This window comes from Giraffa tippelskirchi, chromosome 11 (genome assembly GCF_054371585.1).
Source record: "Giraffa tippelskirchi isolate mGirTip1 chromosome 11, T2T-mGirTip1v1.2.pri, whole genome shotgun sequence".
Lineage (NCBI taxonomy): Eukaryota > Metazoa > Chordata > Mammalia > Artiodactyla > Giraffidae > Giraffa > Giraffa tippelskirchi.
The window spans coordinates 125514860-125532844 of NC_137285.1; the positions used below are offsets into that span (position 1 = coordinate 125514860).

The following is a 17985-nucleotide window of genomic DNA, read 5'->3' on the forward strand; positions in this document are numbered from 1 at the left end:
GAAGGAAGAGAGTTTGAATTAGTAGCAAGATAGGTAGAATGAGGGCTCCTAGAAAAACCTTCTTAAAAATTCTAGATGAGGTTTTTTTCATAAAGATTTTCAATCTCATTATTTGTTTCATGTGTAGGAATTTCTCTAAATGGTGGGTACACTATAAATTAGGGATTTTCTACATTTCTTAGACTTGTATCACCCTTTATCTCTTTTCTTACCCTTCTCTTCCCTACCCCTCTACCATCAAGAAGTAATGATGAAGAAAAGAATTATATATATGTATACATAATCTTTTTAATCTCTTTTAGGTCACAAGTATGACCCCCACCTCCAACCCCATCATTGGCGTCCTCTTGTCCACCCAAAACCACCGCTGCCTCTCGGCCCCTGACTTAACCATTGAAAAGCGTCTGCCCTTCAGCTCCCTGTCATCCTTGGCTTCCTTACATAAGCCAGAACGCTCTATCAGCCCTGAGAGTAACGACAGCATCTCAGAAGAACTAAACCATTTCAAGCCCATTGTCTGCTCACCGTGTACTCCTCCCAAGAGGCTCCCTGATGGCCGCGTGCTGAGTCCCCTCATCATCAAATCAACACCCCGCAACCTAAACAGAAGCCTGCAGAAGCAGACTTCTTATGAGGCTAGTCCACGGATCCTCAAAAAGTGGGAGCAGATTTTTCAGGAGCGGCAGATCAAAAAGACCCTTTCAAAAGCCACCCTCACCTCCCTGGCTCCAGAAACAGGGGATGACTTACTGGTCTCTGAAGTTACCCAGTCTAGCAAGGAGAAGCCTCTTCTGGCTTTAAATACAAGACTGTCCAGTGGGCAAGTTCTCTCTGAGTGTACAGGACCTACCGCCCCTGACCTTGATTATTTCTCCTCTGTTAGCCAGGCAAAAGCAGAACAAGGCAGTGACTGTAAAAAGAACACTGAGATCCCATTGGAAACCTGCTGCTCTTCAGAACTCCCAGTGGGGGCCAGTGGGACTTCTTTGGAGAGAGAGCAGTTGGAAAGGTCAGGGTCACCCCCAGATGCCAAGTTAGATAAAACCTGTATAACAGCAACTATGAAAATCTCGGCAGTTAACTCAGTGCTACCTAAAAACAGTGTTTTAGGTGGGGTCCTCAAAACAAAGAAACAGCTGAAGACAGTGAATCATTTTGATCTGCCTAACGGTGTGCTGGCAGACAACCTAGGTGAGGAGCCACTTCCTTCCTTGCGTCGGGGCAGGAAAAGACGCTGTAAGACCAAGCACTTGGAACAAAATGGCTCCCTTAAGAAACTGCGACAAAGCAGTGGTGAGGTGGGTCTGGCCCCAACAGACCCAGTGCTGCGAGAGATGGAGCAGAAGTTGCAGCAAGAGGAAGAGGACCGGCAGCTGGCTCTGCAGTTGCAGCGCATGTTTGATAATGAGAGGCGGACTGTGAGTCGGCGAAAAGGAAGCGTGGATCAGTATCTCCTGCGGTCCAGTAGCATGGCGGGGGCCAAGTAGCACCTGATGAACAGTGTTACTTGTTTTTCTCAGAGGTGTTTGGGCTTGATCATTTACCCTGAAGAAATGAGTGTTCTCACTTTGGGTTTCTTTTAATGGCAAAACACTGTCAAATATGATTCTGAGAGGTTTCGGGGCCTTTGTAGACTATATCCAAGGGAACTCCGTCTCTGCCTCCCTGTGACCCAGGCCAGAAGCACTCCTCACTCCCTAGGGTGGCTCACCCCTTGGGGCATCCGAGCTAAATCTGGCAGCACCTGCTTGGCATGAGATTCAGGAGCAGAGTGGCCAGGGTTAGATGGTAGAGGAGAAAGGGGATGCCTTCTTACACTGATAGACCTCCTGACTTCTTTCAGCAGGTGGTGTTTTAAATCAGCCTTGCAGATAAAAATTAGTTCCATCTTTTTTTTCCCCAAGAAGTGCAACAGTGTAGTTCTTTGGCAGATCCAAAAAGATTATGTTCCCCCTTCTTACCTTTGCTTCAAGTAATATACCTAATGAAATCAGTTTTTATGCTTCTACAAAAGTTAATTTACATTCCTTGTTTAAAAAAATAACATTTGATTAATACTATATAGTTGACAGACAACATTCATAGTCATTGTTTAATTTGGTCTTTTCAGGAGACCTCACATGTAAGTGGTATTAGCCCCAGTTTTTGATGATGAAACTGCATTGCACATGTTCAGGTTCTCTCAACTACTAAGGGCATACATAGCCCAGACTGATTGCTGGGTCTCCCAACAACAAATCCCATGGATTTTTTCCACACTCAAGAGGTTGCCATAATGGACAGCAATCCAAGGACATACCAGGGGAGCCTAGAGAAAGCTGGCTGGGCTTTGAATATTGATTGTGCAAAATCCACATGCAGATAATTGAGATTGACTGGAAGTATAAGCATATACTGTACAGTTATCCACATCCCTCCAGTTTACAGCCTTCTGTTTTCCTGGGGTTCCACTCTGTCAGATAAACTATGATTGGACCTCATTATTACTCTCCTTGTGGACAAGAGTTATCTGCACTGTTGTTCTAAAATCCAAAAAATTTGCCCAGAAGTCAGGCAAGAACAGTACTGAGACTCCCTACTGTGGAAACACGGTGTCTAGCTGGATGCAGCTGGTCAATTCAGTCCCATGGACCTTTGGGGTTTATTTTCCTTAGCAGGTGACACCGTGTGTCTTTTGCATCTCTGGTGGTGCTTGGTGCTTCTGCCCATCTGGGCTCATTGAGAGTAGGGATTAAGATAGGATTTTAGGGAATCTCTGGTGGGCTGGCATTCCCTGTGCATGTATGAGCTGTTAACTATAAAGTCATGTGACTGGCATTTTAACAAACCTTTCAGATCTTATATATCCCCGTGTACACTGTCCCCCTCAGGTGGCCTCAGCTGGATGCTGCACAGTTTTTCCAATGATGTTGTCATTGGTGAAAACATTTCTGGAACTGTCCTCAAAGTCTAGAGACATCTACACATCTAGTATTCAAACTGGAAAGGACGTTAATGGTTGTCTGTTCCAGCTTCTTCCTCTTACTAAGGCAGAAGCTAAGGTCCAGAACAATGACTCACTTATCCAGCTCACAAAGGATTTGCTGTATCACCTACTTTTGATTCTTCTCAGAAGATTTGCCTCCCTCTTCTCAGCAAATATTTAATCTTTGGGTTATAGGAAAGAGAATTTTAATTTGAAACTGGTCAGAAGCTATTGGAAACCTTTGGAAGAGAAAGTAGGTTATCAAGAGGGTGTGGAGTCGGAAATGAGGTGCAGCTGTAAAGCAGTCAGAGCCGTTTTCTTGGGCAACTCATACACAATCCCCAGAGGAGTTCCAGAGATGTCTGAAGTACCTGGGTAATCACTGAGATATGTGGGACCTCCTCAGTGACTACTTTGGTGGGGAGTGTCACTCACCTGAATATATGTGTTCTGTGTGTCTGTGTGTGCACACATGCAGATGTGTGGTTAGAAAATATATACCAATTTCATTACTTCATATTCATACCACTTCAGTTTTAGGTCCTCCCAGCAACATAGGCCCTCCAAAAGCTGCTGGAAGGCACATTGGTGCCCAGGATAGAAAAGCTGGCAGTAGTCTGTAGAGGTCAGGGAGGGTGACTTACTAAATGCCCTCAGAGAAGACTCAGTTACTGCCATTTCATGGAGTTCCTTTTCGATCTTAGTAAATGTTATTGGAAGGCTAGTCTCATTGGTAGTAGCAATGACACTTATTTTTCCACTTGTCACCTTTTTCTGTATCTCCAATAATTTGAAAAACACTTTTCAGTTGGAGCTAATTTTAGTTTTTGGGAAAAAGATGGATATTTTTAATAGAAAAGATATATATTTTAAATATTTCCCCAAAGTAATACTTTCATTTTAAGAAATTGCTTAGTAGTAGCGACAACCTTAGCGTCAGGTTGCAGAGTGAAAATTTGTTACGTGAATATTCCAAAAGCTGAATCCAGTTTAGTGACCACCTACTGTGGAGCCTTGAATGGTACTAACAGTTGTTTCCAGACTTCCAGCTGAGCAGCAGTCCCTCAAATATAGGCAAAGTAGTTTAGGCTAAGGAAGGAGGAGGCTTAATCTTTCATCTTCCTGGCTTTGGAGGAGGGTAAAACCACTAAGATATTATCTGTATTTTAACATGCTTCCCATACTTAACTACTAAAACCTGAACACTTCTTTCCGAAAGAAAGAATTCCTCTCCCCTGTTGCTTAATTGTGAAGTTGGTCACAAATGGAGTTGTTGACATGAATTCTTTCGAGAAAAAGATTCGAAAGGAAAACAGAATGATGGGGAGGGTTTGTGAGCTAGAATGAAAGATATGCTATCTCACAAAACATTTCTCACAAATCACTGGAATCGGCTTCACCATAGAAATTTCCCATGTTCTGTTTACTCTGTTCCTTATGTATATGCATTGCATTGTGTTTTTTCTTATTAAAGGGGAAGTTATGAGAGGTTGGAGGATGGAGGTCATTCTAATGGGAAATCCAAGAAATGTGGTTCCTGAGAACGGGGCTTGAAGCCCTTTCTTTAACAAGTGGGAAAGATACTTTGGGAACATGTTCATGATCCATTGATTGTATCCGCTGGAAGAAGTTATCTGGGCCTGTTGGGTTCATGTCAAGTTTGGGGATTATGTATCCAACCCCTGGCCCCTTTCATATAATTGCCTCTTTTTAGAAGGTTGATTCTTCTTGGCTGAAGCTTCCCAAGAAAACCTTTTGTAAATGGCTTCATTTATTTTTTTAAATGGAATCTTTAAATTTTTGCCTGGAGGAAGCACTAGTGATGAATGCCTTCTGTGTTTTTTGTTGTTGTTGTTCATTTTCTCTTAAAGAAAAATGCCCCTAAGAGATTAAAGCTGCTTAATTAATTGCGATGTGATTACAAACTGACTAAGATGGAAAGCTGCCACTGGCTAGACTGGTGAAGCTGATGACCGAAGGCTGTGCTTGCTGCTCATCCTTTTTGTTCCATTTGACAGATATTTCCTGAGTTTCGAACTTTTGCCAACCCTGTGCTGGGTCATGGATATAACGAAGGAAAGGACAGTCCATGCTCTTGAACTCAGTTGTCTCCTGGAATGTATTTGAATGTATGTGTGGCTGGAGAGTTCGTTAATGGTTTCATGAAGGGCCATAGTGATGATCTTGGATGGCCCATTCAAGGTACCGTCCAGAAACCTTGGACATTTTAGATACCCCCATCAGTTCTGTGAACTTGACTGCAATATTGCTTTCAGTTTCTGAAGTACTTTTACCAGAGGAGAATGATCTTTCTCCTCCCACAATTACAGGACAATTATAGTTCTCCAGGAGCTGCTTTTAGCATAAAGCCCTGAGATAAGGAAGGTTGTGGATCACTGACATGGTCAGAGGAGGCTCAAATCTCAACTTAGCAACCTACCAACCTCTCCACGAACCAGACCTCTCACCAAAGCTGGCAGCAACTTGGGATTCTTTTCCTTTTTCCTGCATGGCTTTCCATTGAGATGGAAGGCCAGCTGGTGAGCAGGGGAAGAAAAATGAAGGCTGGATTATAATCACAAAATGTTATACAGCTGGAATGAGCATGGGAATTACCCAAGTCACACTATCCCACCTGATGCCCTCCTTCTCTTTAAGAAACAAGGAACTTGGGGTTCAGTGCCCTGTGTCATATTTTGTACTGTAGTTATCTAGGGTCTGAGTGAATAGTCCTCTAAGCTGCATACACACACAATTTGCTAATGAAGGAGATATCCAAATGATTATTTTAACAGCTTTTTCTTCCTGCTTTTTTTCATATAGAATTAAAATGTACCCAGATCCCTTGAATACACACCAAGGTAGGGGAAACCCCCCAGAGTGAGAGTAATGTGAACGTGAAATCTTGGGAAGTGATATATTTTGATTGAACAGCCTGTCATTTTTAACTACCAGGGATTAGAACCCAGTCAGCCCTTCATTTTTCTTTGAAAATCAAAAACTCCATAGGGACTTAATTTTTCTCAGCCAGCCATTTCTCATCAACCTACAGATTGGTCATTTGGCTTGGCTTTTAGAAGTAAATATAGCTGCTTATGTTGTAACTCAATGAGATTGACTTATTCTTATGCCAATGAGGAAGCAGGTCTGCTTTTTATTTTTATTTTTTGAGGGGTGGACTTCTAGGAAAAGAGGCTGCTGAACAGACTTTCCTCCAAAGATGATCCAGAAATGCATCTTGACACATGTCATCCACAGTAAGATACATATACAGAAGTCTTCAGTTTAGAAACTGGTTACATTGGATGGAGGAAAAGTGCCAAGACTGAATGTGCACATTGTTCTATGTATTATCAGTATTTTTTTCCTAAGAAAAATATTTACACACTTTGCTTTGTGAGTAAATGCTTCCTTAATGCCTTGTCTCAGCAGTTGTGGGAGGCAACCTCAAACTGGGGTGCCTCCCTTTCTACCTTTTCTGGGGTCTTAAGTTAAGAACTAGTTGGACAAAGCCAAGGCAAGGCCAGGTTTCTTGTTCTTCCTTTCCTCTCATTTAATAAAGGGTAAAAATAGGGAGTGTACTCCTCAAAGATCAAGACGTGAGAGCTCAAGAACAGCTTTTGGGCCCTGGCTCCAGATGGTGGCAGATTCTCCCTTGTTGGCCCTGCCCTCTCCCCACGCTGTGCCACCAGTGGGGGCAGGGGCTTTCGCTCAGTGGTTCAACCCATAACCTCCAGCAGAACCTTAAAAGTTCCAGTGAGAATGGATAATTATGTAAGGGAAATATGATTGTCTCAAGTGCCAACTAATGGATTTTCTTGTCTGTGTGTGACTGATGTACTATTTATTTACTCTTAATTCTTCATACAGTTATCCTTAAGGCCTTATCCCCTTCCACCCAGAAAGAAAATGGTTTGGATTTTGGTTTTATTCAACCTGCTGTCTGCAGTTGAGTACAGAAGGGGCCTAGATCCTTGGCAGTGCCACTGCTAGGTGCCTCCTCTCCAACTCTTCAAAAAGAGCATTTTGACAAAGAGGACTCAGAACAGGGCATGCCTATCAGGAATGCTTCTGCCCACACAGGACCAAATGGGATGTGTTATTTGAACAGTACTAAAGTGCATTCCTCAATGTAGGTTTGCCAGGCTGAGGAGAGGCCCAGGTTGAGAATACAGTAAAGCAAACTCATGAATGTTCTGTTTCTAGTCAAAGTCTTATCTCTGGAGAGCAATCTCAGGCAAATCTGAGCTAAGTGTAGACTGTATATGAGTTCTGGTGCCACTTTTGCTCTAGAAGATGCCCCATATTGGAATGTCTTGCTTCAGCATTCAAAATGATAGGAAAACCAGTTTATTCAGATGGTATCCATGTGGAATAACAGAAAGATAAGAGCATCTGATCTAGATAAATATAGCCTCTTCAGGATAGTCGAATATGGGTAAAGGACTGGCCTGACTGAGAGAGAGAGCAGATATGCTCTGGGGCAAAAAGCAGAGTTAGGATTACTGAGGGACTTGGGCAGATGCTTAGCCCAATGACTTGAGCCATCCAATAGTTTTCCCAACAAAGGAAGGGACAGCCTTTGGAGGGAATGAGCTCCCTGTCACTAGATGTGCAAGCACAAACAGTGATCTGCTGGGAAGACGGGAAGAGACTTCCTGCCTTGAAGCTGGGACAGCATGTTCTCATGAGCCTTTCAGGCCTGTGAGCTTATGGTTTGATAGGTGTTCCTGGCTGAAGGGAGCATCCCAGATCTGAATTCGAACCTAGTGAGGTTTACAGCATGAACGTTGGGGTGGATTCTCTTTCCTAACGTTAGCAGAAGGGTGGTTTTGGGCCTAGGCGATCCAATGTGGCAATTCAGCAACAGGCCCCAGCACAGGAGTACTGCGGAGGGTAGCACTGTAGGTATTACCTGAGTCGGTCCAGGTGCCTGTGTGAATGAGATGTAAGTGACTTCGTAACTTGGTATGTCTATGAGAATGTGTGTGATCGTGCATGAGACTGTCTGAACTTGAATGTGTATATCTGGTATGACACAGCTTGGTGTAAATCTGTATCTGGCCCCGTTTGTAGCTGTGGTTGAGTATGATAACATGCAAACACTTGTGTCCTAATAGTCTCACACTCAAGATACAGCAGATACTGCACCATGGACCTGTGGCGACCAGACTACTTCTGTAATCGCCTTAATTACACCTTAGGTTGTGAGACTGTGCCTTGCCGTTGATCCTTCATTTCTACGCCACTGCTTCCTAGACCCTGGGAACTATAGGCCTGCCCCAGGTCTGAATTGTAGGCACCTCTATGAGAGCAGTCTAAGGAGCCATCATTGGCCAGGTGACGAGGTCACACCCAGCATCCAACCCCAAGTGCACTCTCCAGAATTCAGCCCCAGTGGCCTTCTCCTGACCCTCCCCTGCAGTAGGTGCGGAGTACTGTGCACGCACAAGAATGGAGCAACCCTTTAGGCTGCCTTGACCAGAACTAGCTTGCTTACCCTGCGTCCAGGCTGACCCTGCACAGTCCACAGTCCACAGTCCAGTTTTAGAGTCACATCCCACTGTACTTGCACATGTGACTTTGGTTTACATCCTGGATTAGAAGACCTTGGGAAACTCCATGTAAGCCCTTCCCTCAACTTGTCCCAACTTTGTGGTGATGTTCATCTAACAAGGAAATCCCCAGTCCTCTCTTCTCCCTTCCATTTGCCCTCACAGTGGAAAAGCCTACCCAACAGAGAGAGCCTCAAGGATTTCAAGGTCCTAGAGGCCTCAGTTTTGCACCTGAGCCCTGCTCCCTACACACACACACACACTATTGGACCTGTCCCCCCCCACACACACACACACACACTTGCCTGGCACATACACAAACGGCTGTGGGCAAGTTAACCTCTCTGAGCCTTAGATTCTGTGCTGCTTTTCTTTTTCATCAACCAATTTGTGTCTTAGTGCTTACCCCCACAGAGAAGGCAATGGCACCCCACTCCAGTACTCTCGCCTGGAAATTCCCATGGATGGAGGATCCTGGTGGGCTGTAGTCCATGGGGTCACTAACAGTTGGATACGACTGAGAGACTTCACTTGCATGCACTGGAGAAGGAAATAGCAACCCACTCCAGTGTTCTTGCCTGGAGAATCCCAGGGACGGGGCAGCCTGGTGGGCTGCCCCGTCTATGGGGTCGCACAGAGTCGGACATGACTGAAGTGACTTAGCAGCAGCAGCAGCTTACCCCCACAGTGTTATCATCTGTGTGACTCAGGCAGGTTTCCCATGGGACTCTTTAAGGATGTATCAGCTGGGGTTTCTTTCCCACAATGGAACAACCTGGCCCAGGCTCCAAAAAGGAATGAGGGCTACCTTGCTCTATGTACTCACTCTTTATTGCTGTTGCACAAGGTGCTGATTCCTGCCTGGCCCAGGAAGGGGAGGTCCTGACCAGCTCCCCACTCTCTGTGGCCAGCAAGCAAGGCTCAGCAGAGCTTGGAGACCCAAACCCGTCCCAAGGAGTGGTCAAGGGCGTGGCACCCTTGTGAAGGGTGCAGGGCACAGGCTAGTTGGCACCCGTGGCCCTGTGCACAGCCCTAGCCTTTCAAGTCACTGGCTGTGGGCTCCTGGTAGAATTCATCCATGAATTCGAGGAAGTGGCCCAACTTAGGCTGGCTCCCGCTCAGTGCTGGGTGGGCCTGTGATGGCGCTGTGGCCCCAAACACTGACCGCATCGAGCAGCGCACCAGCCGCCGGTAACGTGCACGGAACTCCTTCAGCAGCTTTTTGGCCTCCAGGAACTGCTTCCGGTTCACCAGCCGCTGCTCTGTCCGCTGGCGCAGTATGGCTCCTGTAGAGAGAAAAGCCAAGAGGGACACCCAGGGTCACCTGGGGTCCCACCTATCCCAGAGCAGCAGGGACTGGGTCCAGAGCTCCCCCAAAAGGTGGGATGGAGTGGGAAGAGGATGTTGAGGGCCTGAAAAGGGTCTCTCCAGCTTGGGCACTAGAAGGCCAGAGGAATCGCCTTCTGAATCTGTCTCAAGCCGTTGGTAACATGCTGTGTGACTTGAGGCAGCTCTCTGCCGCACTCAGGCTCAGTTCCTCCATCTGCACACAGGAAGGTCGGGCAGATGCTCTGAAGGGCTCTTCCTGCTCCGACACAAGCCCTCTGCCTTATCCCAGCAGGGGAGTAAACATCTAGACCTCAGAGCCTGGCTGATGAGGACGGGGGGCCTGAGCCATACCTAGTGGCGCCTCTGTAACGTTCTGGGTGTCCCGCATGCGAATGAGGATGTCATCCAGCAGCTGGGTTCGAGTCTTCCGTGGGGGTGGAACAGGGATCCTCTGGGTCTGACAGGTGGTGAGAGAGCAGAGTGTTAGCACAGGCTCAGACTTTCGTGGCCTCACCTCCTCATACAGTCACAACGATAGGCAGGGGAGAACGGGGCACTAGGGAAAAGCATGGCTCTTGAAGGTCCCAAGTGACAGCATTTCTGTCCCTTAGGGTCCCCAGGGGCAGTTCACATGCATAGTGAGGTGGAGGCTTACCCGCTTCTCTTTGGGAACATAGTGTCTCTGCAGAGTATCCAGCCTGGGCTTGCTGGAGCTGTACACGAGCGGGTGTTTCAACATGTGCTGCAAGGCCTGTGCGTTCTTCTGGATTCCTAGGTCAAAAGGACAAGGTCAAGTCAAGGCACATCCCCCTCCTCCTGGACGCCTCCCTTGACTTCTTCATTCCCCATTTCATAGCAGCCCTGGGTAAAAGGATGGGGGGCGCAAAGAAGACCCTTTCTAGCCAAGAAGACACTGTTCCCATATCCTGGCCTGATCTGTTGTGGTGCCAGAGGTACCACCATTCAGTGAATACTTGTATCACTGAACAGGTCCTAATGGAAAAACAGGTCCTAACGGAAAAACAGCACAAGAGTGGGGAAAGGTAACCCATTAATCTCAGAGGGTTACACTGCAGAGATTGACACCCACAAGAGCACAGCTGAGCACCAGTACAAAACACATCAGTTCAAAATAAGGGGTGGGAGAAGATGCTGCCTCTCTTGTCTCAAACCAAACAGGGAGGATTTTGGATGTCCATTTTGGGGATTAATTGGGCTGGGGAGAACCCAGGGAATCTGACTAGTCTGGGTGTTTGTTCATTAAACTCTTCCTGGAGAGACTTCCAGCCAAAGCAGTTAGGTCCAGAATGGCTGGAATCTCTGAACAGCTGTGATTCCCTCAAAGCCAATGAAGGTCCAGGCCAGGGGTCCTGACAAGTAGGGCTCTAAACCAGGACATTCCCAGGGGCCCTCTGACAGACATTCAGGTGGAAAATAGCACCCTGGCCTGGAAGAGTCTTGGCACCAGCCTTGGCTTTGCCCTGACTTGCTCTGGGTCATGGAGAAGGCTCCCTGCCCTAGAGACATTTTCCTCACATACCTTTTGGCTCAACGAAGGTGGGGTCAGGCTTGGCTGTCAGCAGCTCCTCATAGCCACGGTACTTCCTGGGGAAAGAGGCAGATGGGGGCTTCTTATGAGTCCTCTTTGCCTCTCTGGGTGCTGTGGATGGTGGTCTTTGGTCTTTCTCCTTTGTCTCTGAATCATCCCTCTGGAAGATGGAGGAAGATAACCCACTGACCTGTGCCCGAGAAGGAAAAGAAAATGCATTCCATTAACACCTCTGAGCTCTGTGTGGGTTCCCATGCTGGATCCTGTTAAGGGCAAAAACCAAGCCTGGGGTGAGAGGAGGCAGACATGAAAACAGACAATGACCATACACTGAGATAAATGCTGTAACAGAGGGGAGCACAAGGGTGCCGGATGAGCCCACAGAAAGCTCTAAAACAGCCTAGGAGGCCAGGAAGCTTCCTGGAGGGACTGTTACCTTAGCCTGAGCTAAATCTTGAAGAACCAGGAGAGTCATTCCCAGGCTGGGGCTGGGGAATGGTCTGCAAGTGATAAGAAAGGAGGACCGTGATTTGTCCCCATGGGTGTCCCTACCAGTAGCCTTGGATCAGTGGGGGGCTGCAAACTCCCAGAAGGGGCTTGCAGGCCCTGCCAAGGGTGCTGCTTTCCAGTTTCCAGATCTGCCTTGTGCTTAGTTCTAGTTGCCTTATAGTCGTTTAGCCATCTAAGGGTTGGACAGGAACCCATGGGAGCTGGGAACAAGTGGGCGGGAGCAGGTGGGGACCAGGCACCTGGGTCAAGAAGATGGACTCTGTGCTCTTGGTGTCCTCATCTGACAGGTGGTCTGGGCTGAGGCGGCCAGCAGCATCGCTCCGGCGGGATGTCTCCTCACTATGCACAGTGGAGTTGGAGCAAATGGGAGGCAGTGGCACGAAGGTCCGGTGGGGCATGGGAAGGCCCCCCAGGCCCTCGATGGGCATCTCTCGCTCCACAGAAATGGTTTTGGTGGCAGGCGGCTCCTTAGTCAGCTCTGCCTCGGACTCCAGCATCTCCTTTGAGGAAGACTTGATCATCATGGATGGGTGATGGAGAATCATAGGCTGCTTTGGCACCTTGGGAACTTGAGTTTTCACCTGTTACAGGAGAAGGGCTGAATTGGTCTGCTTCCTAGTCAGAATCTCTCCTCCTGGACATCAGCAGCCTAAGGCCAACCAGTAGAGTGGCCAAAACACTGGAGTAGGTCTCATGGGGAGGGAAGGGACAAAAATCACACTTAGTGGGCATCTACAATGTGCCCCGTACATGACATGTTATGTTTTATTTACACCTCAAACTACCCAGTGAATAAATGTCCTCATTTTATAAATAAGGAAACAGGGGCTCAGAGAGGTAAAATGACTTGTCCAAGGTCACAGAGTTCTTCAGTGGCAGAGGCTCCGGGCCTCATTCTGGATCCCTGACTCTGTATCACTCTGCCCTTCGGTAGCCTCATTCCTCTGATCAAGGTGTCCTGCAGTGCCCATAACTTTCCTCAGGGACTCCTAGGTGGGCCTGGGGGAGATGGTCCACATTTTCTGGAAGGTGGCAGCACCAGACCCCTATCAGGGTGCCAGTCCCTGCACCTTATATAAAGACCTATAAGGCAAATCTCTCTCAAGGTTTAGACCCAAGGAAATAACTCCTTTCCCACTGAACTGCTCAGCTTCCTTAATTAGCAAAAACCTGTTATCTTCCCTCCTCACCTCTGCTCATCTGCCATGAGAGAGCCATGTGCCCAGCTTCCCTCGGCTGGGCTTAGTTCTGCTTCCCCTCCCTAGTTACCTGGTGGATTGCTTATTCTTTGTCGGAAGTCTTTACTCTACTTACATCTGTACTTTGACAGGCCAGGCAGTGCAGTGGAAAGATCTCAAGCACAGTCTCCCTTTTGAGCTCACACAAGGGGAGAACAGTCCCTGCTGCCTATCTGGCAGAGTTTTCCCAAGTGAGATCTTGATGGTGTGCTCAAATGTGTCCGGTGAACTAGGGAGTGGGGAGGATGACTATTTTATAAAATAAGGTTCTTTTTAAGAAAGTATTTCCTTTTTGAAATACATAAAATCTCAGTGTTTAGATCTGAAGCCTGAGGGACCCAGAGTCTTTTTTCAGAACCCATGCATCACAGTGGCCAAAAGAAGTGCCATTATTTGCCAGCTGGTGGGGAAGGGCCACATTTATTCCTCCCTCTCACAGGTTTGTGCTGGAGGAGTGCTGAGGATGCTCTTCCTCTATCCCACCACCATTCTCCTGAGCAAAGACAGGATAATCTGACTGGCCAGAGGTTGAGAGTCACTGGGTCCTGTATGCTGGATTGCTGAGCATCCAGGGCAGGCCATGTTATCTTCCATCTGTGTTCTCACACAGAAGCCTCACACTGCTTTCTGGTTCCACGTTGGGTGGGTCCAGGCCTGTTCTGGCAGGTTCTCCATTTTCTCCCTGTCCTGTCTAATTCTCATAGGAAGGAGTGCCAGCAACCTTGGTCTATGTAACTGAGTAAAAGGCTGTACATCCAACCCATCTCTGAGAGCACACTAGGGACATGCAGGCATCTCCAACCTGCCTGCAGCCCACACCACACTCTGCGTAGCCCGCGCTGGAGGTTAGACAGCATTTACAGAGCATTGATTTGTTTCTTATTTGGCCACTGGTATGTGTGTTTATCCTCCATTAGCTGGAACCATGGTGGTGCCCCTGGACCCCAACACTCCCTTTTAACAAGTAAGTTATTTCACCTCTCTGAGCCTGCTTCCTTGTCTGTGGTGAGGATTACGGGGGAGCGCGTGTGCAAGTTCTCAGCATGGGTGCTTTGTACATGGGAGACAGGATTACGTACTGAGCATCTGGCTCACTCTGATTCCGCCCCTCCCCAGCTGCCTGACGGGAAGGGATGTAGAAGGATCCTTAGAGGAGGCAGCAGACAGGGGCAAAGATGATGGAAACTCTCTAGATTTCTATTGCTGGTTTTAAATGCTGCTCTGGTCCCCTGAGGGCTCAAGACAAGAGCTTGGCTTTACACAGGCAGACTCTAGAGGGAGGGGCCTAGGGAATATCTTTATTTAAATTCTGGGTCAGCAATGCCCAGTCCAGCTTTTGGCTGTAGGAAGACAAAGTTCAGGAGGGAGGAGCATTTCACAGAAATCCTTCGGATGAAAGAGGGATCTTACTTTATGGAGTCCCAGAAGTTAAGTCTGGACCACTAGCTGAGGGGAGGTACTGAGGGGGCGGATTGCTCTCCACACCAGGAAATGCTTCCCAAGAGTCAGGCGGGACACCAAGAAATGCTTCCCAAGAGTCAGGCGGGAGATGCGTATTCTAGGGCTGGCACAGCCATTCATGATACCAGGGGTGACCATAACTTGCACTGGTAGGGGGTTTGGGGAGTTAATAATGTATCAATTTCATCCAGTCCTCTCAGCAACTCAGAGGTTTTAGAGTTGAGAAGCTGATACTCAGAGAGTGGAAATCTTGCCCAAGTGTAGGCAGCTATGAAAAATGATGGCACCGGACTGACATGTGGGTCTTCTGACTGATTTCCCCCCACTGCTGCACAGTGTCTTTTTTGGACCTCAGTTCCTCTGGAAAATTAGGGGATCAGACTCAATGCCCTCCCATACTCCTCCTTACTCTGATTTTTGGGTCTCTGACTGTCTTACCTCTCCTGGGTATATCTGTATGTTATACAGTGAGGGAAGGAGAAGACAAAACTGCTACTACAAACCTAACAGAAGGATCCCAGGCATTGTGGGTGGGAGTGGCTCTGCTGCCAGGCTGATCTGCAGCATTAAAATAGGCTCCACTTCCTCTGGGCTTGGGGGTCCTGCCTTTGAAGCCTTACCTTCCGAGAGTCCTTTCGAGGCATCAGAATATGATGCTTAGCCTTCACTATCTTCCTTCGAATTAAGTGGATTCCCAGCCGCTCCTGGAGGAAGCTTTTTAGCAGTGGTGGGACCCCTGGAGGCATGATGGGAAAATAAGATTATTTTGTTAGCTAACATTTACTGGGGGCTTCTATGTGCCAGGCACTGTTCATGTACATGTATAACCTTACTTAATTCTCACAGCAGCCCTAGGAGGTAGAAACCTATATTATGCCTATTTGACAGATGAGGAAACTGAGGCACTGACAGGTTAAGGAATTTGAGGCAATGAAGACAGTGTAGAGCAGAGATTAGAATACCCTAATGTCACTCCAGAGACCCAGGATTCTAAAATGCCTCCAGCTGCTGCATCTTGGACAGTGGGTTCAACTACTGACGCAGCAGCTACTGCATTCAGTGTGCTCTGGGAGGGGGAGGGCTCTGCAGTTCGGCCTCATGCTCCTCCCCAGCTGGGAAGTGGGGAGTGAGGTCACAGTAGACTTATCCCATAGAGCAGAGTGTCATTATGGAGCTCACAAAGGATCTAGATAATTCTGTATTCCATTCCCAGTGCTGCCTGTTTTTTTTTTTTTTGCTGTGTGACTTTGGGTAGACTGTGACTCTCTCTGATCCTCAGTTTCATCTTCTGTGCATAAGGACAACAATGCCTGCTTCACAGGGCTGCTGTTGGGATGAGTCAGTGCAGAGCATGTGCTCAGCAGTGTCTGCTGTTTTCTACAGCCCCCAGTGTACTATGAAGCTTGTCCACCCATGACACAGAGCAGAGCAGGGCTTGGCACTGAGGTAGCGATGAGGTTCTCCACATTGCTTCTTGGGGACTGGGTTCAGGGGGCAGGTTTGTGGGTACCATACCTCGAGTATGGGTCACCAGAGGGTTGTTGTGAAAGATGAGCTTGCAGAGAGATGGGAAGAGAGCTACCGGCAGGATGGCATCTTCCTTTGCAATCTGTAAGGAATGCAGGAGAGCATCAGATTGACACCACCCTACACCTCTGCCCAACTGCTTCCAGGCCCTACAATGCAGGGCTGCATGCCTGCAAGGTCTGGGGTGAGGGTGGGGCTGGGGGATTGAGGCTGCTGGGGACAGGACTTATTGCTGGGACTGTCTTATCTCTGCAATTTCACCTGTTTGCACCCAGAATACCTGTGCCCCTCCTGGCCCAAATCTCACCATCATTGTTTCACATTGAAACCTAAGAATTTTCCCCCTTCTCTATACTGGATATGTAGCTTATACCAAGTATTGAGGATGTTGGTGACAAAAATAAGAACAAATATATGTAGCCCTAACCCTCTGTTAGGTTTGTAGTAGCAGTTTTGTCTTCTCCTTCCCTCACTGTATGACATACAGATATACCCAGGAGAGGTAAGACAGTCAGAGACCCAAAAATCAGAGTAGGGAGGAGTATGGGAGGGCATATGTCTCACAGGAAGCCTGGAAATTTGGCAAGGCACTGACTTTGACTTCAGCATACAATTTGTCTGATACTTCACCTTCCTCAGTGTGACCTCTACACACACGTCAGTCTGTCAACAGCAGTGATAGTCTCTTTCACTGTAGCCCATCTGGGCACTGATCAAGGGAGGGATGGGGGACAGAAGGTCGGGGGGACACACGCATCAAAACGATTAGCACAGTCAGTGAGGTAAGGGAGACCCATGGCTGTCCAGGGCCCAGAGGCCACTCTACCCCATGAAGCCAGCCTCTGAAGGGCAAAAAATACACACTCCTTGTTGAGAAGAATGGTGAGAACATCTGGGGACAACCTTGGGCTGGGTGTCTATTAGCAGTGAAATAGAATTAGAGCGGTTGGGAGCAGGGCAGTGGCCTTTCAGATGCCTCGACACACTGGAAGGTGTTGAGTCAGATTTGGGGCCCATAGAGAGCACCAAGCGCTGGGAGTGGGTGGTAGCTCAGTCTGGAGCCTCACTGGGTAGTGCCAGATGCCCCTGGGGCAATTACCTATTCATTGTCTTTCATTTTGGTTCCTTCAGTCAACAAATATTTACTGAATGACTTTATGTACCAAGCTCTGGGCTGGGACTGAGTGAGAGATACAGTTCCTATCCTGGAGGAATAGTACCTGGTGCGAAATAAGCACTGAAGAAGCAGTAACACAGAGAAGCATACGTTTACAACAGTGATTACTGCCGCAGAAGAGAGGCTCGTGAAGCACCAGGGTGATCTGACCTAGTCACAGAGGTAAGAGGAGGCGTCCCTGAGATCTGGAGGATGGCAGGAGGTAATGAGCGAATGCAGTGGGGGATGTAGTACGTGTCAAAGAAATCTCTGTATTAATCGAAACATTCCCTCTAGTTTCTGGGCATACAGCTAGACTGTTTCTTCTTGCCTCCTAGGTAGCTAGGTGTGGGCCTATGACTCAGTTCTAGCCAATGCCACCTTTGTGGAAGTGATAAATGCCGTTTCCAGGAGTAGCCTATTCAAAACCTCCTGCAGGATCCTCTCCTCACTCAACTATCTTTCCACCAGTTGTGTGCATGCATGCTCAGTCACTAAGTCATGAATGACTTAGCGTGGACTGTAGCCCACCAGGCTCCTCTGTCCATGGGATTTTCCAGGCAAGAATACTGGAGTGGGTTGCCATTCCCTGCTCCAGGGGATCTTCCTGACCCAGGGATTGAACCTACGTCTCCTACATCAGCAGGTATATTCTTTACCACTGAGCCACCTGACCAATTGCATAGGATTCAGTA

The 17985-nt window shown here is 47.8% G+C and overlaps 2 protein-coding genes across 22 annotated transcripts in view; one reads left to right on the top strand and one right to left on the bottom strand.

The window, feature by feature from the left end:
- The window catches only part of RNF169 (ring finger protein 169), an 81914-nt gene extending 77042 nt beyond the window's left edge, over positions 1 to 4872 (top strand). For both annotated transcript variants that reach the window (XM_081539650.1, XM_081539651.1), the window contains one exon: positions 303 to 4872. In XM_081539650.1, the coding sequence (XP_081395776.1) occupies positions 303 to 1487 (1185 nt within the window). In that variant the 3' untranslated portion in view covers positions 1488 to 4872. The remainder of the gene's footprint in view (positions 1 to 302) is intronic.
- A 4461-nt stretch (positions 4873 to 9333) lies between these two features.
- Positions 9334 to 17985, bottom strand: part of XRRA1 (X-ray radiation resistance associated 1) — a 67629-nt gene continuing 58977 nt past the window's right edge. For 15 of the 20 annotated variants that reach the window (XM_081539637.1, XM_081539631.1, XM_081539635.1 and 12 more), the window contains 7 exons: positions 16123 to 16216; positions 15228 to 15343; positions 12148 to 12489; positions 11390 to 11588; positions 10505 to 10620; positions 10201 to 10306; positions 9334 to 9806 (listed from right to left, as the gene is read on the bottom strand). In XM_081539637.1, coding sequence (XP_081395763.1) covers positions 9553 to 9806; positions 10201 to 10306; positions 10505 to 10620; positions 11390 to 11588; positions 12148 to 12489; positions 15228 to 15343; positions 16123 to 16216 — 1227 coding nt within the window. In that variant the 3' untranslated portion in view covers positions 9334 to 9552. Of the gene's footprint in view, positions 9807 to 10200; positions 10307 to 10504; positions 10621 to 11389; positions 11589 to 12147; positions 12490 to 15227; positions 15344 to 16122; positions 16255 to 17985 lie in introns of all 20 variants that reach the window. The other 5 variants (XM_081539646.1, XM_081539645.1, XM_081539647.1 and 2 more) reach the window with 1 other exon arrangement.